At 39.7% G+C, this 22500-nt stretch overlaps 2 protein-coding genes across 5 annotated transcripts in view; both read left to right on the top strand.

Moving 5' to 3' along the window:
* The window catches only part of LOC138024322 (tetratricopeptide repeat protein 28-like), a 95159-nt gene extending 83759 nt beyond the window's left edge, over window positions 1-11400 (top strand). For all 4 annotated transcript variants that reach the window (XM_068871482.1, XM_068871480.1, XM_068871479.1 and 1 more), the window contains 2 exons: window positions 4832-9318; window positions 9782-11400. In XM_068871482.1, coding sequence (XP_068727583.1) covers window positions 4890-9318; window positions 9782-9801 — 4449 coding nt within the window. In that variant the 5' untranslated portion in view covers window positions 4832-4889 and the 3' untranslated portion in view covers window positions 9802-11400. The remainder of the gene's footprint in view (window positions 1-4831; window positions 9319-9781) is intronic.
* Window positions 1-22500, top strand: part of LOC138024323 (tetratricopeptide repeat protein 28-like) — a 126394-nt gene that overhangs the window by 48033 nt on the left and 55861 nt on the right. The gene's annotated exons all lie outside the window — the stretch shown is intronic.

Here is a 22500-nt window from a genome sequence, read left to right as displayed (position 1 = left end):
TTCTATCTTTCCACCAGAAATATGGTAAGTAATTTTAAATCGGGAACTGCATACACGCGAGCACGTAATAGTGGTATGGACGTAAAATTTCCCCAACACGAAACACTGCTTTTGCGTTCATAATTGCGAAGATCATAGCTTCACTTGATTTCATATCCGCAGTTCATATATGATTCATTTCATATATACCATTTCATCATTGATTCATTCCTCACGGGACCATTAGAACTCACAAATGACCAGCTCCCAACGTCAGTGGCTTCATAGCTCAGTTGGTTAGAGCGTCACACCGGAATCGTGAGGTCACGGGTTCAAACCCCGTTGAAGGCCTGAATTTTTCAGGCTTCTCTACGCAATTGCAAAAATTGCGTTCATAACTGCGAAGATCATAGCTTCATTTGATTTCATATCCGCAGTTCATATTATGATTCATTTCATATATACCATTTCATCATTGATTCATTCCTCACGGGACCATGAGAACTCACAAATGACCAGCTCCCAACGTCAGTGGCTTCATAGCTCAGTTGGTTAGAGCGTCGCACCGGAATCGCGAGGTCACGGGTTCAAACCCCGTTGAAGTCCTGAATTTTTCAGGCTTTCTCTACGCAATTGCAAAAGTTGCGTTCATAACTGCGAAGAACATAGCTTCACTTGATTTCATATCCGCAGTTCATATGATTCATTTCATATATACCATTTCATCATTAACACTGCTTTTCGTAGCGTGTTAAACCTCCATCCTAATGCGCACGTACTCTCACGAGTATTACTCCTTCTCTAATCAATTTTCCAACAAAAACAAAAAAATTGCCTACGTTAAAGTATCGCTCTTTGTCATGAGTTCCACAACTAAATTATGGTTGCCTGAACAACCACATCTCCATCCCTCAAATTTGGACAATGCAAACCAATACCGGTATCTTAACTAATTCTTCACACATTTGCAATTTAAGACAATTTTTCTCCATCAAAACTCTTACAAACACAATAATTGTGCCAGCACATGTTGCCTACGATCAAAAAAAACTTTCCAAAGAAAGCTATAGATCGCAGGTTACGTCAAGGGCGCCAAAAATTCATACCATGAGGTTGCTCTAAGGAGCCTTTGATCTTTCATAGATATTTTATTCTCAATATAGACTTTCTCGAAGCTATTTTTGGTTCTATTTTAAAGTAGCCGGGGGTCGTGCTCATATTAGCTGGGGGGAAAACCCCGGCCCCCGGCCCTTAATGACAGCCCTGTTTCAAGGGGCACAATTCCATTCTGCTTACAGTATTCCTGGCATTCATTTGAGCTGAATTGAGGTTCATTGTCTGACTTCAATGTTAAGGGAAAACCATGGTGGCTAAAATTATCTTCTACATTGTCAATTACTTTCTCACTGGTTGTTGATGTCATGACCACGTACTCAGAATAACGGCTGTAGTAGTCAACAATGACCACAATCGAGTTTCCAGTTGGGAGTGGTCCCAAAGATGTACAACTAGGTCTTGCCAATTACAGAGTAACCCTAACTTTTGTCTATGATTTTTCCTCAACTCACCATCAACACACACAATATTCTCCACAAACTTCCTGCTAATCAGTGAATGTTTTAGTTAGTGGAGAGGAACCCCTTCATGTAAGGCGGATTCTTTTGTCAACACCATTAAGGAAGCCACAAAGGTTGCTAGTGAAACTGCTGCTATTATTTGTAAATAAACCGCTCCTCACTGGTGGTTGATGTCATGACCAGATACTCATAATAACAGCTGTAGTAGTCAACAATGACCATAATTTAGTGTCCAGTTGGGAGTGGTCCCAAAAGATGTACAACCAGGTCTTGCCAATGGCATTCTGGCAATGCTCTTGGCTTCAATGGCTTTGGTGGGTTTGGACGAGCAACCAGCTGACACCCATTGCAGGATTTGCAGAATTTTTGCGATGCCTTATCCATACAAGGCCACCATAATTTACTTCTCTGATTTTGATTTGTCCTGACAATTCTCAAGTGTCCCTCCCTCATGGATCAAGGCAATTGCTTGAGATCTTAGCTTGTTTGGTAGTACACTGTGGGTACATCTTTGGACTATTTGCCCTATTACACACTGTACGCCTGCAGCTGGTGCGTAATTCTTGCATTCCTCTAATGGACCAGTTTTGATTGCCTTTCTCAGAGCTTTCAACTCTTCATCCACTGCAGATGTTTCCTCAACTTCTCTTGTAGTCAGATACACTCCCCCACTGACATCTGCGGAAACGAAAAATCACTTCCGTTCAGGGATTACGGACCAATCAGGGGCTATTTTCCAGTTTTGCGTGAAATCTTGTTTTGCATGGCATTCTTTCGCAGCATGTGATTGGCTATGCACAACACAATTAGTCAATGCTCATTGGGTTTCTTTAAATAGTGGCCGTTGAACGGAAGTGGTTTTTCATTTCAGCAGACATGGGAGGCCGTTGTAGTGAGGGCTTTACGTGTGGCCCTGATGGCTGCAAATCGGATACTCTTCTGTTCCATGATGATGGTTAGCTGCTTTGTCGTGATTTATCAAACAGGATAAGCGTGGACTGGATCTAAGAAAAGACGACGACAAAGGCTACAAGAACGCAACATAACAATAGGTTCAATGCGCAAAAACAATAGTTTTGCACGCGTTGCACGTGTGTTTTTTCATGATGATACATTTCTTTGCCGTTCTCGTCTTGACAACAGGGAACTTAAGCAACGGCGACGGCACCGAGAACGTCATCTCAAAATATAAATTCGCGTCATTGTAATCAGTTTGTAAACATGTCAACCCTTATTATATGACAAGGGTGTGGTAGTTCCTCAAAAATGACATTGGTCGGAACGGCGCTTAATTTAGGGGAGAAAATAAAACTTTAGCGTCAAGTGCTGACGTTCTCCTTAAAACCTAAAATTTGACTATTTCACGTTGTTGTTTTGCTGACGACGGCAAAGAAATGGACAAAAGTGAAAAACGCACGTGCTGGGCGTGCAAAGCTATTGTTTTTGCCTACTAAATTTGTGACGTTCTCGTTGCCGTCGCCGTTGTCGTTGCTTAAGTTCCCTAACAACGTGAAATGATCAAATTTGAAATCTTGTGGAGGACGAGAGCACGTGACGATGAATTTTCAATTTTCTCCCCAAACACTAGCAACACGCGTTCATGGCAAATTTAGTTCTGGAACGTTTATGTGAACTTTTCACGCCAAACAACTTGGAATACTCACGAAATTATTACAATAATGGTAAATTGTGTTTTTAGATAGCGTTCTCGAAGCATTACTGGTCTCCCTATTTCAAAGTGGGTGCCATACAATTTGATAAATCTGAAGGGTATTCTAAGCCCTTAGTTGTGTTTATTTCGTATTTGCATTACAAAAACGTTTAAGCCGCTTTTCTTCAGCCACAAGCGTTCTAGTGCTTAAAGCAAACTGAAGTTGCGAAGAATAGCTCTACAGAGATGAAGGTGAAAATCATTCTTCAAATCTAATGAAAAAGTTGTAGACGTGGTTTTCAATAGAAAATTATGAATAGAACCTTGATGGTGGAAGAGAATGTTCATAAGAATACATAAATTTACCCAGTTCTTGTAATCTAATATCCGAAAATTTGATAGTTCTATTTCTTTGAAGATTGGGTCTGAGTGATTAATTTCGGAACTATTTTGACTGTACGCTTTGCAAAGAGACAAGACTACGAAGATTGGATTTGTACATGCACAATAATACAATAATGACAAAAAGGATAAACTAAACAGTAGTACAGAGTTCTTAAACAAAATTTAGAAAAGCAACTGTACCTGAAATAAAATGCTGTAGGATTCAGAGATTTTGCAAGCCAATTGAGAAATACGGGGTTTCCAAGAAAGGATTTGTTCAGTTCTTTAATAATTTATGCAGATTTGCATTGAAAAATGACGTCTTTTCTCTCAATGCTTAAATAGAATAAAGAATTAGTTTTCCGAAAGTTTTGCCTTGAACTAGGTAACCAAATAATCAGACCTAAGAGACTAGCATCGTCATATCAGCAATTGCAAATATAATCAGGTCTGGTAGTTGAATACATCTCTGAAGTCATGAACGTAGGATAAGAAAAATAAGGGAACGAGAATCGATCCTTTTGGAGCCCGGGTGCATATATCAATGGACGTGAAACCAAACAAATTACGCCGACGTAATGGACACCTTAGTATTCACGTTTATGAAGCAGATTTTTTTCTATCCACCGTAATAAAGGTCTTATAATGTAAATAAACACACACCTACGGCATGTTCACTGCCATCAAGCGCAAGATGACGTCTTGTACAGGTCAATCAGTGGTAAAATGTTAGTAATACGAAAAGTAGAGAAAACGTAAACTTAGTGTAATGTATACTGTGATGATGTGGTGTAATGTAAATGTGCTGTAATTTATTTAAGCCACTTACAAGACGGTTATAGATAATTACTTTCTAGAGCAACTTTGAGAATCCATGGGACATTTAGAGCAGTCTGTATGTCATAAAAAGTGATTGACCACCAGCTTTAAACATTGGTATCACACGAGCAATTTGATTTAATCAGGAAAATATGATGACAAAAAGACATCAGTATTGCTTTGGCTGAGTTAAATCTGATATGGGACAAATTTATGCCATTTAAATACGTCTATTTTGTGCGGTCAATTCTGGCTTTAAGGGCTCAACAAAAGAAGTAAAGAGTTTGACGTCAACAGCAGAAAATTGTCTTCGTTAGACTCATAATGACAGGCGGTCTCTTTAGTGTTGGTTTTGCTACGTACCTGCAGCATTTGTGGTCAGTGCATTAAATTTGTCATCCTTTCTTTCGTATTTTTCAAGGAGCGCCCTCTCTTTCAAAGACGACCTTCCTTGTTCTCAAGAGTTCTTGTAATCAAGAATGGCAGACAAAAAGATGAACGTTTTCGAGGAGCATATACAAGAGCTTAGCGTTGCCAGAAAAGAGGGAAACAGAAAAGGGGAGGGTATTGCATATTTAAATTTAGGCGATTATTATTATGGCTTGGCTTATTTTGAACAGGCCAAGAGGGATTACACAGAAGCATTAAGGATTTACAAAGAAATAGGTTTTAGTGCTGGAGAGGGAAAAGCCTGTGGTAATCTCGGCAACGCTTATCACAGTCTGGGCAATTTTAAAAAGGCCAGAAAGTACCTCAAGCAACAACGGAGTATTGCAAAAGAAGCAGGGGATAGGGCCTGGGAGGGCAGAGCCAATGGTAATCTCGGCAACGCTTATCTCAGTCTGGGCAATTTCAAGCGAGCCATAGAGTATTGCGAACAACATCTTAACATTGCAGTGGAAGTAGGGGACAGGGCCGGGGAGGGCAATGCCAGTGGTAATGTCGGCAATGCTTATCACAGTCTGGGCAATTTCAAGCGAGCCATGGAGTATTACGAACAACATCTTAGCATTGCAAAAGAAGTAGGGGATAGGGCTGGGGAGGGAGACGCCTATGGTAATCTGGGCAACGCTTATCTCGGACTGGGCAATTTTAAGCGAGCCATAGAGTATTACAAACAAGCACTTAGCATTGCAATGGAAGGAGGGGATAGGGCCTCGGAGGGCAAGGTTAATTGCAATCTCGGCAACGCTTATCTCAGTCTGGGCAATTTTAAGCGAGCCATGGATTATTACGAACAACATCTTATCATTGCAATGGAAGTAGGGGATAGGGCCGGGGAGGGCAAGGCCAGTGGTAATCTCGGCAACGCTTATCTCAGTCTGGGCAATTTTAAGCGAGCCATAGAGTATTACGAACAACATCTTAGCATTGCAATGGAAGTAGGGGATAGGGCCGGGGAGGGAACAGCCAAGGGTAATCTCGGCATTGCTTATCTCAGTCTGGGCAATTTTAAGCGAGCCATAGAGTATTACGAACAACATCTTAGCATTGCAATGGAAGTAGGGGATAGGGCCGGGGAGGGCAAGGCCAATGGTAATCTCGGCATTGCTTATTGCAAACTGGGCAATTTCAAGCAAGCCATGGAGTATTTTGAACAACATCTTAGCATTGCAAAAGAAGTAGGGGATAGGGCTGGGGAGGGAGGGGCCTATGGTAATCTCGGCATTGCTTATCGCCGTCTGAGCAATTTCAAGCGAGCCACAGAGTATTACGAACAACATCTTAGCATTGCAATGGAAGTAGGGGATAGGGCCGGGGAGGGAGCAGCCAACGGTAATCTCGGCATTGCTTATCTCAGTCTGGGCAATTTTAAGCGAGCCATAGAGTACTACGAACAAACACTTAGCATTGCAATGGAAGTAGGGGATAGGGCCTGGGAGGGAGGAGCCAATGGTAATCTCGGCAACGCTTATTTCAGTCTGGGCAATTTTAAGCGAGCTATGGAGTATTACGAACAAAGACTTAGCATTGCAATGGAAGTAGGGGATAGGGCCGGGGAGGGCAAAGCCAAAGGTAATCTCGGCAACGCTTATCTCAGTCTGGGCAATTTTAAGCGAACCATAGAGTATTGTGAACAAGATCTTAACATTGCAATGGAAGTAGGGGATAGGGCCCATGAGGGCAGTGCCAATGGTTATCTCGGCAACGCTTATTACAACCTGGGCAATTTCAAGCGAGCTATGGAGTATTACGAACGACATCTTAGCATTGCAAAAGAAGTAGGGCATAGGGCCGGAGAGGGAGTGGCCAATGGTAATCTCGGCAGCGCTTATCACAGTCTGGGAAATTTTAAGCGAGCCATAGAGTATCACGAACAAGATCTTAGCATTGCAAAAGAAGTAGGGAATAGGGCAGGGGAGGGAAGTGCCAATGGTAATCTCGGCAACACTTATCACAGTCTGGGCAATTTTAAGCGATCCATAGAGTATCACGAACAACATCTTAGCATTGCAAAAGAAGTAGGGGATAGGGCCGGGGAGGGAGTGGCCAATGGTAATCTCGGCAACGCTTATCACAGTCTGGGCAATTTCAAGCAAGCCATAGAGTATTGCGAACAAGATCTTAACATTGCAATGGAAGTAGGGGATAGGGCCAGGGAGGGCAAAGCCAAGGGTAATCTCGGCAACGCTTATCTCAGTTTGGGCAATTTTAAGCAAGCCATAGAGTATTACGAACAACATCTTAGCATTGCAATGGAAGTAGGGGCTAGGGCCGGGGAAGGCAAGGCCAATGGTAATCTCGGCAACGCTTATCTCAGTCTGGGCAATTTTAAGCAAGCCATAGAGTATTACGAACAAGATCTTAACATTGCAATGGAAGTAGGTGATAGGGCCGGGGAGGGCACAACCATTGGTAATCTCGGCCTTGCTTTTCTCAGTCTGGGCAATTTTAGGGGAGCCATAGAGTATTACAAACAACATCTTAGCATTGCAATGGAAATAGGGGATAGGGCCGGGGAGGGCACGGCCATTGGTAATCTCGGCAACGCTTATCTCAGACTGGGCAATTTTAAGCAAGCCATAGAGTATTACGAACAACATCTCAGCATTGCAATGGAAGGAGGGGATAGGGCCGGGGAGGGCAAAGCCAAAGGTAATCTCGGCAACGCTTATCTCAGCCTGGGCAATTTTAAGCGAGCCATAGAGTATTACGAACAAGATCTTAACATTGCAATGGAAGGAGGCGATAGGGCCGAGGAGGGGAAAGCCAATGGTAATCTTGGCTGTGCTTATAGCAATCTGGGCAATTTTAATCGAGCCATAGAGTATCACGAACAACATCTTAACATTGCAAAAGAAGTAGGGGATAGGGACATGGAGGGAAAGGCCATTGGTAATCTCGCCATCACTTATGACAGAATGGGTGAACTTGAAAGTGCTCTTCTCCTTTTTGAACAACATCTTACTATTTGCAAGGAAACGGAGGATCCAGTAGGACAGGGAACCGTTTGCTATTGGCTTGGCAGTGTTCATGAAAAGTTAGGCTCATTGTGCAAAGCCCTTAATTTTTATCGTCTAAGCATAAAACACTTCGATGAAAGAGGGCGTCTTCTTCAATCAGAAGATGCATGGAAAATAAGTTTTCGGGACAGAAATCAGTTTGCATACACAGCTCTGTGGAGAGCACTTTTAAAGAATGGAGAGGTTGATGAGGCTTTGTTTGCTGCTGAAGGAGGACGAGCACAGGCCTTGACTGACATTTTGAAGGTGCAATTTGGAGTTGATAAAGAACCTTCCTCGGAAGTTGCGACGACGGAAACTATCTCCGCTGTTATGAAATATTTGCCCTTACAAACAGTTTTCATAGCACTTAAAGGGAACAATATCAGTTTTTGGCTTCTGAGAGGAGGAAGTGGAATAAACTTTAGGCAAAAGGAAATCAAAAATGGAAGTGCCGCTGCACTGATAGAAACTACTTTGAAACAGATTGGCGCGGGGACTGTTGTCCAATGTGAGAATCGCACACTTGACGAGCTACGCAGACACTTGTTTTGCGGTAGGGAAGCTCTTTCCGAGGCCTTTCAGTCGTTGACCCTCTCCGATAATAACTCTTTGCAGCCTTTGTTTGATGCGTTAATCAGTCCCATTGTAGACTTGCTTCAAGGTGATGACTTAATCTTTGTTCCTGATGGACCATTTTGCTTGGCTCCTTTTTCTGCATTGAGTGACTCTGTCAGGATCCGTACTGTTCCCTCGTTAATCGCTTTAAAACTTATAACAAGTGCACCTGACAACTTCTACAGTAAGAGTGAAGCTCTTCTTGTGGGCGATCCGTGGTTAAAAGAAGTCACTGACGAAAATGGTGAACCCATTTCCGAGCAGTTGCCGTGCGCTATACAAGAGGTGGAGATGATTGGAGAACTTCTGCAGACCACTCCTCTCACTGGAAGAAATGCAACGAAAGCTGTGGTGCTGAAAAGAATGAAGTCAGTTGCTTTAATCCATATTGCAGCACATGGAGATTCGAAATTTGGAGAAATTGCTTTGGCCCCAAATCCTGAACGTACATCCCAGATTCCAGAAAAAGAAGATTTCATGTTAACAATGAGCGATGTTCATGCAGTTGGTCTTCGGGCAAGACTGGTTGTTCTGAGCTCTTGTCACAGTGGCCGGGGAGAGGTGAATTCTGAGGGTGTGGTGGAAATCGCGAGAGCTTTCCTGTGTGCTGGTGCGCGGTCTGTTCTTGTGTCACTCTGGGCAATCGATGATGAGGCAACCTTTCTGTTCATGAAGAGTTTCTATCAACACTTGGCAAATAGAAAAAGTGCAAGTTTAGCTCTTCACCATGCTATGAAATCTCTTCGGGAGACAAAGGAGTATTCAGCCATTAAATACTGGGCGTCATTTGTTCTAATTGGCGATGATGTTACGTTTGAATTTGGGCCACAAGAACTCGAAAAGAATGGTAAGTGCTGTTCGAATATAATTTTACTTACTGAAAAGAAATATGTTGAACAGGTTTGTAATCGGCTAGTGCTCAAGAGAAAAAGGTAAGTTTTTCACAGAGAAATTGTTTCAAAATCAGTCGCCAGTATAGTTCGTTTAAGAACTGCTTTGGCTAGTGACTCAAATAATTTTTGTTCGCATTCACCAAGTCGGGTGTTTTCCTTCCTGCAAAGAACTGTTTGCAATGGACTGAAAAGAAATAACTAATTGCCGGTTACCTGCGAAAAGTGAAGTTAGATATTGAGGGCTTGTAGTCTACATGTCGTAGTGATACTCGTTGCTATTAACTAAACACATGTCTGTACAAACGGTCTCATGGATTTAAAAAATTCTTTATTCATTTATCACTCACAACGAAATTATTGCTAATCTCCATTTAAGCCGCTATTTCTTTGTTTTTCTTCCTTCCTTTTTTTTTCCAGAAACGTCGTCCGAAAGTTGAAAAAACTACTTCTTGGAATCTGATGCGTCAACATGTCATTTTCGTTACTCGAAATATATGCGTTATTGAGAAGATGAAAGCATTCAAACCTCATAAGCGGTGAAGGAAGACAAAAGATATGTAAATGTTGTTTAAAAGTGTGTTTTTAGACTTATGTTACTAGTGACAAATATTGATCTTAAAGTCCTCATGCGAACTTCCATTTAAGGCAAAGACAGAGTTTTGAGGAAGAGCCATTTTTCATTTGTAGAATTGAACACCAAATGTCAATGGTTTCTTCTTTTTTTTTTTTTTTTTTTTTTTTTTTTGCAGAAAAACAAAATTTAAAGTTCTGGTGTTCTAATCAGTAGGCTTTTTAAGTTTAAGGACTTTAGGATCTTTCTGTGATAAAAGGTTCGGAAAAAAATGCGTGCAGAAAGAAATGGCAAGTTTTTCAAGTGTCTAAAATGCAAATTTTATCAGATTTCTTACAGTGTGACCGGGAAAACCATGAACACATAAAATAATTAGGAATGCTTATTGTTCATAAGCCAATCATGTTTGAGGATTTCACACGCCCAAACCACAAACTGAATAAACGTTGTTAGTACTGTAGCAGATAATAAGGTATTCGCGACGGCACCACATGTTGAAAGCAACAATTTCTTGGGAGTGCCAGTGATCGGTGAAAGGAAGAACAAAGGCCGCACAGTTCTGTTTCCTTACAAGTAGTTTCAGAGCTTAAACGACCAGAATTGGCCCAAATTAAATCCATGGCCCGGTAAATCTGAAGACGACACAGCTCTTGTGGTGCAAATAACAGTAACTAAACATAGTACGCGGATGCGGTCAAACGGGTGATTGGACAGAAATAACATTCCTGACATATTTCAGGTGTTAACGGTTTTCTCGGTCGCACTTTCAGGTGGCCAAGGAAAAGTAAACAAATGGCCGACGTCTTGAGCAAGTTCTACAGGCTAAAAAACTAGGAAAGTAGTCATTTACTGATATCCTAATTAATATACATATGAGGTTTTAAGACTAAAACAATTGCTAGAAAAAGGTCCAGAATCAAACAAATAGGGAACTTTATATCGGGGAACCAGTACGAGTCTTCCGTATTGAGCATGCGCATAAGGTTTAGAAGCCGACATTTTTCGAAGTGTGCGTGCTCAGAACGGAAAATTCGTACTCGAGGTCGTCCTTGTCCTTCGATCTAAAGGTCCCTATTTCCACGGAGGGTTTCCACAGACAGAGGGGCAAGGCAAAATAATTTTTAAATGGGCGATTTCTTAGGCAAATAGCTAGGAAATGAAAGTTACCTGACCTTGTAATTAGTCTGCATTGAAAGTTTAATGACTGTAAAAAAATTACCTTAGGCAAACTTCTGGATTTGAGTGATCTCGTTGGGCAATTTCGTAGGGAAACTTCCAGAAGGTTAAAAACTAGGAAATAAGAGTGTTGCTTGATCTCCTAGTCCGGTTTTCCCCTCTCCACAAAACCAACACTTCATTTTATTTGTACTGATTTCAGTTAATTTGTAGTCTCCCCAATTAGTAGAGCACTCGTGCTTGACTAAAATACCTTGAGACTTGAATAAAGTGATGATGATGATGATGATTATTATTATTTTATTAAAGGCTTTACGTCTAATTTAAAGCACATCCGTAAACTTGCACGGGTTTTCGTGCTGGAATACACATTTATCACTAACGTCTGGTGGTGACTTTTCTTCCCCCTGTCTGTCGCCCGCGTGGAACAGAAATATGGCAGTTAGGTAATAGCCCACTTCGGAAAATACCATAATACTCTTTGTTTGTCCCCCCAAATTTTGCATAAGCATTGTTTTTGTTTTCTCTAGCTTGGGACTGTTGTAAGTCCCAAGAGAAACTGGAAACAATGCTTATGTAAAATTTGGTGGGACAAACAAAGAGTATTATCGTATTTTCCGAAGGGGACTATAGTCGAGATCCCCATATGACGTACTTTTGATCTATTGATTAGACAATGACTTTCCTTGCGAGAGGAAATCTATTTTCAATAGATCAAAACGTCGGTGTAAAGTTAGGGAAGTGCAGAGGAGAGTTCATTTGAATGAGATCGGATTCTTCCTGGGATCGGATTCTTCCTGATCAAGAAATATTTTTGGGCGTAGGGTGAGTGACCGGAGGCATTTTTTGCCTTCGATCTTCTCGTTGTGGTCCAAAAGTTCGAAAATGAAGAAAACCTTCAATTACTTTTTTCCCTTGATTATAGGGGGAGATGTAAACTAACTCAATTAAACGACAACTCTGTAATCAATATCATTATTTACTTCCATATACTTTCGCAGAGCATAAGACGTTTTGACAAGAAAAAGTCGGACTTGAATGTGGTGGAGTGTTTCGTGCAATGATATCAGACTGGTTGGGCTGGATGTGATTGGTTAAACTCCTTAATTCGATAAAATGTCCGTTGATATCGATTAATTTATACAGGATGGATACGAATGTGTTTGCTGAATATGATGGTTGCCCTTGTTGAAGAGACAAACGTGGTAAAGAAAATGTCATCGTGAAGCTTAAATTTCATTAAATGTAATTTCTTGAGTTTCGCAAACTTTAGCTCTCTATCGGTAGGTTGCACTTTTCGCTTCGCAAATTAGCTTACGTCCCCTTTTACACAACGAAGCAGAATTAAGTTCAAGAAAATACTTTAGTTAAGGACGGTGGCTACTATTGCTATTGCGCACACGTTCTGCGCATCTCGATGGATTTCCTATCGGCGGGGCCTTTTATTAAAATAGTTTTAAAACACCATAATCACTAAATGGCAGTAAAGTATGTGTCACAAAGTGATAAAGATTTTTGTAAAAATTGGGGGGGTGGGGGGGAGACATACATTAATAAAAATAAGCTTTTATAACCTGATCTAAACAAATAATTTAGCACGGATGGAATCAGACTGTTTGTTTAGCGTCGGTTTTAGGTCTTTTATAAAAAAACAGTTCGAAAATAAGGCAATCAAATTTGTTTTGACATTTCCTTGAAATTTGGTTGTCTTATTTTCGAAATGTTTTTTGTCAAAGACCTGAATACAACGCTAAACAAACAGTCTGATTCCATCCGTGCTAAATTATTTGTTTAGATCAGGTTATAAAAGCTTATTGTTATTAATTTAGGTCCCCCATTTTTTCAAAGATTTGTATCACTTATGTTACATACTTTACTGCCATTTAGTGATTATGGTATTTTAAAACTATTTACCAATACTGCTGATTAATTATCCTCGAAAAGTGCGTGGTTACCCCCAGTTTTCTTTTTGGATTTAGACAACACTTGTTAAGATGTTAAGATCTGCTTTTCAGTAAACCGCGCAAGAATACCTTTGAATTAGTAGGCACCGTCCTTAATTTTTACAAACTTCTGGATCAAACTTCTGGATCCCACACACACATTTCTTAAATGTTGACCGCATGAGCTCAATGCTTTTTAAGTCAGTTCAGATACGAAACCTCATTTTATCTGCAGTGAGTAGACTGGGGTCGGGACAAACTTTGTCAATTTTTATCCGTGGCTGTCGAGGTAGGAGCATATGCTTTCAACCGAGTAACCGCCATTTGTTCTTACGGTTCTTTACACCCAAGTGTGGGATTTTCTCGAGAATACATCAGACGTGCTTGTGTGTTCTTTGCACTCACTGTGAAATGAAGTGTGACCTCACGGCGTAGTGAAAGTCAAATGTAAGGCTGGTTATGTCGGAGACTTTTTCTTCTGTTTCTCCTACTTTTACTAACCCTTATTCAGCTGGACAGTCCTTCTTTGCAGATTGGTAGCGCCCTCAATATTACCTCCAGCTATCCATATATTCAAAAGGGGCTACATATCAAAAGCTACTTTCCTTGATAATTAGGCGAAACACTTAGTGCACTATAAAGAAAGCGGTAACAAATGATGGGCTTTTCAGTGGCAGGGAGTTGATAACACACCAGTGGGATTCTTATGTCAAATTGTATTGAATAAATGCCAGGGGCACCCAACGAATCTGTTCCTGACATTATCTGTTCCCCAGAGGAATCTTGCTGGCTGGCAAAAATACAGGTGTTTCGATGATCTGGCTGGGAAATTTTGTTATTGATAGAGGTTTTGCCTGGGAATTACTGACTTTTTCTAGCATTTCAACCCGAGCTGGCTGTAGAAACTCTGAAGACTGAGGACGACTAAAAAAACAAAAAAAGAAAAAAGAACCCCTTCCCTCTCCCAGAGAGTAGTCACAAATATACGACGGCTGCATGGTCAGATTGATTGCGCTTGCGGAAAAAACCTGTTTTGTCCCGGTTTTGTCGCTTTTGTTCGGTCGTTTTGGATCGAGGGATTTGAAAGCGCGCGGAATTCCTGGCTGGGAAATAAATTTGATCAGCTGGCTGGGAAACCAACCAATTTTATCTAGCTGGCTGGGAAATTTCTTGTCTGCCTTGCTGGGAAAAAGGAACAGATAATGTTTTCCCAGCAACACTGAAAAACACCTGAAAATGCCTTAATAACATTTATTTTCATTAACTGGGGTATAATAATACATTTTACAACAAATTGGTCGTTGGGTGCCCCTGAAATGCCCTTTAACTTGTAGGGTTTATCGCATGCCTTCCTTTGAAAACTAATTTTCTGCATAAGCAAAAATGATAGTGGCGCTTAAAAGCCTCAAAAAGTTGCCCAAAAATAATTTTTTGGTTCATGCAACCATTTTCTGCATCAAAGAGGCTGTTTTTTCATGCCTAAGGAAGAAAAACGAGAAGACTATGGACAGAAAGTAACGTAAAACCAATCCGAGCACTGTGTGCATGGCACGACGGATGAGAGTTCTCCGTGTAAGAAGTGAACTCAACCATAACTTTAGTTCTGACAAGCGGATAGAAGCCATCGGACTCAAAACTCGTCATATCAGCAACAGACCTCTAGGTCGCGAATTAAATGAGCAAGATTTAAGCAAAAGAAAAGCCACGAAATACTGTGCCTCAAACTTGTAACGGCAATTTCAGGATTCTTCCTGATCAATATTCTGTGGGGTAGGGTGTTGGAAGGGGGCATTGCTCGCCTTTGATCATCTCAAGTTATGGTCCAAAACTTCGAAAATGAAGAAAAGTCTCAATTGATTTTTCCCGGGATTAAAACGGATAAGTAAACTAACTACATTTCGACAAGAACTCTCCAATCAATAAATCACTATTGTCTAAGATCATTCTCGATGTTATATGATCTTGCGCACCACGAGTTCTCGAAATCACACCAAACTCCAAGAAAATGCAAGGAAATTCTAAGGCCCATCTTCAGTCACAAAAACTTGATACTTTACTTCACAATAAATGGCCTACGCTTGGGAATATTGCACATATTGCATGCTTTTGTTAGTAGTCGTATAGACTATTGCAATAGCCTTCTTTTTGGCCTACCAACCTATCAAATACATAAAATCCAAAGGGTCCAAAACGCTGCAGCCAGATTAATATATAACGAATCTAAGTACTGTAGAATAACACCATTATTGTATAATTTGCACTGGCTGCCTGTTACATTCCGCATAGAATTTAAAATTTTACTTTTAGTATGTAAGGCTATTAAGGGTTTTGCTCCAGGGTATATAACAGAGCTTATTAATATTAAGAATGAGGGTAGATATAGGTTACGTTCCAATTCCAATGGAATCTTACTTAAGTATGTTAATTTTAAAACGTATAAGACATTAGGAGATATATCTTTTATGGTAGCTGCTCCAAATTTATGGAATAATTTGCCTCTTGAAGTTAGGAGAGCGCCAAACATTGATAATTTTACGAAATTACTTAAAACATTTTTATTCAAAAAAGCTTTTTTAAACATATAGCTAAGGTTAATAAGGTTATATTTTAATTATCTTTTGTATTGATAGTCTTTAAATTTACTGTTGTTTTAATTATTTATATTAGTATATTAGTAATTATTATAATTTTTAATTTAGCGCAAATGAAAATAACCCAATTGATATTCGCGCTTTATAAGTGAAACAACTTATTATTATTATTATTATTATTATTATTATTATTATTATTATTATTATTATTATTATTATTATTATTATTATTATTATTATTACAAAAGAGACAGTATGCAATATTGGTAAGGTATTTCAAGTCTTGGTAAACAGCACGAAAATTTTGAAGATATGTTCTCATTCAGAGATATTTAAAGGATTTTGTTATTTTTTCTCTTTAACAGAAAAGAGGGAAGTCTTTAAACCTCTCTTAACCACGGATAGAGGCAAACCGTAGTCTATTTTAAGAGTTTATAGAAATTGAACTTCTAGTTTGTTTGGTTAGTTTAAGTTGTAGTTACTAAAACTAAACGAAGATGGGAATAAAGCCGTGAGGTGACTTCATTTATAAAGTTGTTTTAGTTGCGTCTTTCTCTCCACTACATCATCTGTGGAAATTAAGCGACCTGACGCGCCCCGTCACCCCACCCCCCCCCCCCTCCCCTCCTTCCTCCTCACCTTTATTTTCCCTTCTGAGAAAGTGTGACGTTACGAAGTGTTAAAACGGTCCCGGACTCTTTGGGGAAAAGCCTTGTTGACATTGAACACTGGAATAAAGAAGTTGGAAAGGCCTTTCCCCAACGAATCACACTCATTTGCTTGCAGGCTGCTCGGCCCCACCATATTTCTGCAACCTATAGAGACGTGGTTGTTTTTCGCTGTATCTGTCGAGCTGCGGGTTTACTAGCCTGCTTCTCAGACGGTCCAGGCTACGGGTTTACATGTACTCTTGCAGACACTAGAGGGAATGAAACAATTTGAAGCTGCACGTGAACCCGAGATTCTTCAAACTCGAGCTTTAACTTGCATCGTTTTGCCATGATATCAAAACAGAAAAGACATCATCTTTTTACCTCTTTTTCCCAATTTTCCAGTTGTCCTTTCACCTAGCTTATCATCTCCTTCACGAGCACATGACATCGTTAAACATCGTCATAAGTGCACTCCAATCAGAGACATTAACACAACCAGAGACATTAACTATGAGGTAAGATGGCGAATCATTGTGCGCCGTCATAAATATTTGTCAATGTTATTCTTAAGGTCGTTTGGTTTTCACTTTCGCTCTAATTGACCAATAGTTGGTTTGCAACCAATCGATCGAGTGAGTAATGTAATGTACAAAATTCTGGTGGATCATCAAACGTAGCCAATGAGAGAATCCTTGATAAAATCTATATGAGGTGCAAGGTTTCCCGAGTAAACGCTGACTTCAGTGTCTTGTGTTCGTGTTTAAAAGAGCATGCTTTGGTTTGCGGAAACATAGTTTGAACGATCTATCAGCTTTGCTTGCGCTGTCAAAGTGATAGTTCGAATATTTCTCTTTTCCACCATCGGTCTGTTCCGACATATAAACCCTCAACGAGACTAGCACAGTTAGTCTCTAATGAATGTACTTTGTTTCCATGACAATTGTAGCTTAACAACAATAAAGAAAAATTCTTTTGGGAATTTGACTCTGTTATAATGCAAAACATGAGCCCAAATTTGCTATTGCTTTGTGCACCAACATGGCTGTCTCATCACGTGATTGAGAACCATCTATGGAGTGTTTCACCGAAACAAAAGGCAATGTTTGCATGATAATACAGCAACATGACTTAACTGATTAGACTGTAATGTGAAGTGCTTGTTTTCTACCCCCATATGAACCATGTGAGCGTTAACCCTACTGATGGAAATGGGCCCACACAAGGATAGAGAAAAACTGACCAGGGTGGGAATGGAACCCACGACCTTCGGGTTAGATCACCGCTGCTCTACCGACTGAGCTACAAGGTCAGACGGGCGTAGTCCGTGGGAATTGAAGATGTTAAAGTCACGGCAATGAACACATACAAGTACAAGGAAAGGTTACGTTGGCCGTGAAGCATTAGAGTGTAATGTGAGCAGCGGTGAGCTAACCCGAAGGTCATGGTTTCAATTCCCACCCTGGTCAGAGTTTTTCTCTGTCCTTGTGTGGGCCCATTTCCATTAGTAGGGCTAACGTTCACCTGGTTCATATGGAATAGAAATCTAGCACTTCACATTACACTCTAATTTAATCATGGAGTTAAGTTTGTCAATATAGTGCTTCACGGCCAACGTTTGCAAAAACGTAACCTTTCCTCGTACTTGTACATGTTCATTGCCGTGACTTTAACATCTTCAGTTCCCACAGCCTGCTCCCGTCTGACCTTGTAGCTCGATTTGGACATAAATTTTTGTAAACTGCGGACACTTACAGCGAGGAAGAGGACGAGCAGTAAGATCGATCCCGATCAAACAGCAACACAAACGGCTCCTTTATGAGTCACCAAATAATAAAAGTCCATAACCAACAACAACTGCTCTTCATTTTACAATTAACTTGGCTAGATGATTAAGCTGACAGATTTTTGCCGACAAAACTCCCCGTACTAACTCTGTTAAAGGGTCATGTTGTGGTATTTTTATTTGGTGTGTATCAGGAAAATTAATGGTTAATCACGAATTTTGAACTTGTCCATAGTACACTGTAATGACTGTGTAATTACCTCCTTTTCTGATAAATCACAAAAAAGGTTATTCTGAGCCAAAATGACCTTTTTCCAGTTATCATAAACTTGGAAAACTTCAAGCCAACTTTTTTCAAGATAACCCAAATGCAACTATTTCTTTCAAAGTTGTCCTTTTTTGTCCATCCATGCTCATCATGGCTTTGTTGTATGGCTTAATGTGTTGCTCTACAGTTTTTATCAGTTAATGGGATTTTCCACACGATGGGCCTACTGACACGCCGGCCATGTTTAGTCCCGAGGGATTGAGAACTCGTCCCCAAATATTTCACCTCGAGGCTCGGGTACAAAATCTGTTGTCTATGAAATATGGCCGCCGCGCGAATAAGGCTCGTTTGGGGGCATTTTGCTTGTGATGAGATTTTCTAAAATTGCATCACAGAGCCCGCAACACAGAGTTTTATAGTAGGTCACCTTTTCTTTATTTAAATGGTATTTTTGATGTTACAGTAAGAGATTGAGTGTCGAAAGTAATTAGCGAATTGCTTTGGTTTTTCATTACTTCACTCAGTGATTGGTTCAAAGTTCTCGCGCGATTTTTTCAACCAATCAGAAGTGAAACCAAAACCACAAGCGGCTTGCACATGCACAATTTCCCGCGCTTTATGTTGGCTACGTGTAATTACTTCGAGATTTATTGGTTTACTGGATTGTCTCCGTCCTTTTTGATTGGCCAAAGTAATTACTTTGGTTTTGGTTTTACGACAATCGATTAAAACTTGCTCTAAGGTTTCTCCTTACAGCTATATATTTGCCCTTCAGTGAAACGTGCTTGACAACACATACAATTTTCCCATACATTTAAGGATTTCCTGAACAATCAAGAGAGTTTTGAGTAGCTACAGTGCACATTATATAAAGTTTCCCAAAACCCTTTCCAGACGCTTTGTCACATTTGCCCTACTGAGGGAACAACAAACTGATGCCATTTACTCAAAGACATGCAACAAAAAGCATTGGTTTGATCCTTATACTACAAAATAATGATCAATCATGTTCAATCTCACTCACTAGTTTGATTGTAATTTATAAATGATTACATGTAAGTTATGATCTGTATAACAATGTTCCATGGTGCTGTATTTTTGGAAAAGGAATGCAAGGAGATGCCAACTCCACCTTTTTTAGTTGTGTAGTTAAAGGTAAAGGTTAACTAACTTTATTTAACATCGGTAGTTCCTTCAGCTACATGTACGAGGCTGGTGTCAATGGAAGCCGACGGTGCGTCCTTTACCCCCCTCCCTCCCTCTGTCAGTGCTCCGTTTTACGGATATTTAAAGCTATAGCTACAAGGATCAGAGGAAAGTCGAAACAGACGTTTAAGTCACCGAGAATTGAACCCGGGACCTCTCGCTCCGAAAGCAGCGCACTAGCCAACTGAGCTCCGACTGCTCCTTGAATAGGATAGGTTTCAACAATACGACTGACTAGAGATTCACAAAGTACATGCAGCATGCATACAGTACATGTATGTGTATATTGCACATTGTATAATGCAATGCATTTGCATGTATGCAACTGAATTAGGAGTTTTGGGCTCTCATATTTTCAAACTCGTGTTTTGCATAATAAACTGCGTTAAGGCTATTGATTGAATGACGTCACTTTTCCGTAGATCCAACCCTCTGAGGTCTAGTCATTCAGTTTTCAACATGAGTAATGGCAGACCATGAAATCCAAAACATACACTCAAAGTAAAGAATGCAAGCTCAAAATTTTGCCAGGCAGGTGTTAAGCAAACACAATTTTAAAATCTGAAGGAAAAAAAGGAAGTGCTTTTTTGATCATAGTACCACCTAAAATAGTACCAACTCAAAATACATGATTGTTTTATGAGATCTTTGATGTTGGAATGGATCTCCCCCAAAAAGTTCATAAATGAAATGAAAGTTAAGTAATATGTTATTATTTTATTGCAAACCTTTACATAAAATGAAATTTCAGTCTAAGCATTGATTTTTCATAATAAAAAGGAAACATTGCAATCCCAAGAACTTGTGAACTTGTATCAAAAGAGCTGTGCATGCACTTGAAGCAGAAATTCTTGATGAATGGCAACACTAAACCAGACATATTTCCAACCCTTCAAATAACTATAATAATGTTGATGTGGTTTTTCCTCTCTCAGGGCACATCCAAATTAGCCAAGTCCCAAACCGTAATGAACCAGATTCCGATGGTGAAATCAACTACCCATACATATTCCACCAGATTGCAAAATTAGGATACAGTGGGTGGATAGGCTTTAAGTAATTCCCTAGAGGTATTTATTCATTTTGTTAAGGATCAGTATCATTCATTGTTGTTTTGCTCAATATCACCTGAACTGTGTTGTACAGGGAGATGGTGGCTATGGCATTGTGCCATAGTAGCTGATGTTTACTCTTTTGTTTTCAGTTTGGGTGACATTGAACATTGCTCTATTTCTTCGTGTTTTTTTTTTTTTTTTTTTTTCATTAAAATAATTGACGGCTGATGACGTGAAAGGCAATAATTATAATAATTGTGAATACACCAGTTCAAGAAAGATTTACCACTATCGTTCCCAGGGTCTCTCTTCTCGGCCTCTTTTGTTGTTTGAGAGAGAGACAAAGGAGGCAGAGAGGAGAGACCCTGGGAACGAGGTTGTTACCACATAACGTTAGGGACCTTAAGATCTACAACGGCGACAGTCAACGAAAACGTCACCTCAAAATATAACTTTGCTCTATCATAAATCTTTCGCAATTTGGTACAAGCGGTTTCAGAGTGAAAACAGAGAATGAAAGATTCTCTGTTGCATGCTTTAGTTTTGTTATTATTATTATTATTATTATTATTATTATTATTACTTACTGCATTACATTACTAACACTACATGCTACTTACTCTATTGACAGTACTAATACTACCTACGACTCGGTAATTATACTATTCACAATTTTAACATTACTTACAACAGAGTGCTGACCTTATCGCAATCTAATCACTACTTAAAACATGGTATTAACACCGTTTACAATGCAATATTTGCACGGTTTACAATACTAATACTAATATAAATTACGGGACGCATAAAATACAATAAAGTTACTTATACAGGCAAGACATGCAATGTAATTACTAACTACAGGAACTGACTTACTGACTAACTAAAGGTATCCAGAAATTTACTCAGGTGAGAAATTTGGCCCACTTTTTGACAAAAGCAGAGGAATTATTCGTCATGATAGCGATATATTTTTCTATGTCGATCTATCCGCAAACTGAGGTCTTTTATAAATCATCTGAGGCATTAATATAAAGGAAGTATTTTCCAATTAAGATTAAGTGATCGAGGGTTAAAAAAGATGACCAGTCGTCAAGCACTCCATATATTATCTCATCTTTAGAAAGACTAGATTTCTTTTCTGGAGAAATCAAATTAAACCAGGTAGTAAACTCAGACCAGAACGATTTCGCAACATAACACGAAAAGAGTAGATGAGAAATCGTTTGTTCAACATTAATACTATATATGGGCAGTAAGGATGAGGTTTTTTCTTCATTTTGTGTAAAATGTTATTTGTATCTAGTATATTATGTATTATTTTGTACTGAAAAATGGATAGTTTCACTTCTGTCGTTACACGAAATGGCAAAGAGTAAACTCTTTGTCGCTTTTGTGCATCAAAAGCGCACTCTATTAATCGTTTTTCTGCAGTAGGTGGACACTGCAGTCAGCTAATCAGAGTATTGTACACTGTCTTGCACGTGAGCTTATCGATCGCTAGTTGAGTGCTTGTCAGGGCATGTTGATGCGCGTCTCTTTTTAGGCTTTTATTCCGTTGCTCGTCTCTTTTTATGCTTTTTTTCCACTGATCTGATTTCAGCGATATTGATTCTACCATAAATTGATATGTCTCTAGAGGACCAGATGTTTAATAATTTTTGGAGAGGGCTTAACTTATCAAAGAAGTTCTTTTTTGTTGCAAGTTCTTCATTGTATGAGAAGTACACTCCTAGGGCGTAAATAGGTTCGTCGCTACATTTTAAGCTTAGCACTGAGTCTTTTCTGTGGCGCAAAGAACCAAGCCATAACAATTCTGATTTGGATTGGTTTATTTTAAGCCCAGAGCAGTTTTCAAATTGGCTTAACAGATGAAAGAGATTATGAACT

Source organism: Montipora capricornis, chromosome 11, assembly GCF_036669925.1.
Source record: "Montipora capricornis isolate CH-2021 chromosome 11, ASM3666992v2, whole genome shotgun sequence".
Classification (NCBI taxonomy): Eukaryota; Metazoa; Cnidaria; class Anthozoa; order Scleractinia; family Acroporidae; genus Montipora; species Montipora capricornis.
Note: the sequence above shows the minus strand (reverse complement) of the source record. Positions and strands in the feature narration are given on the sequence as shown.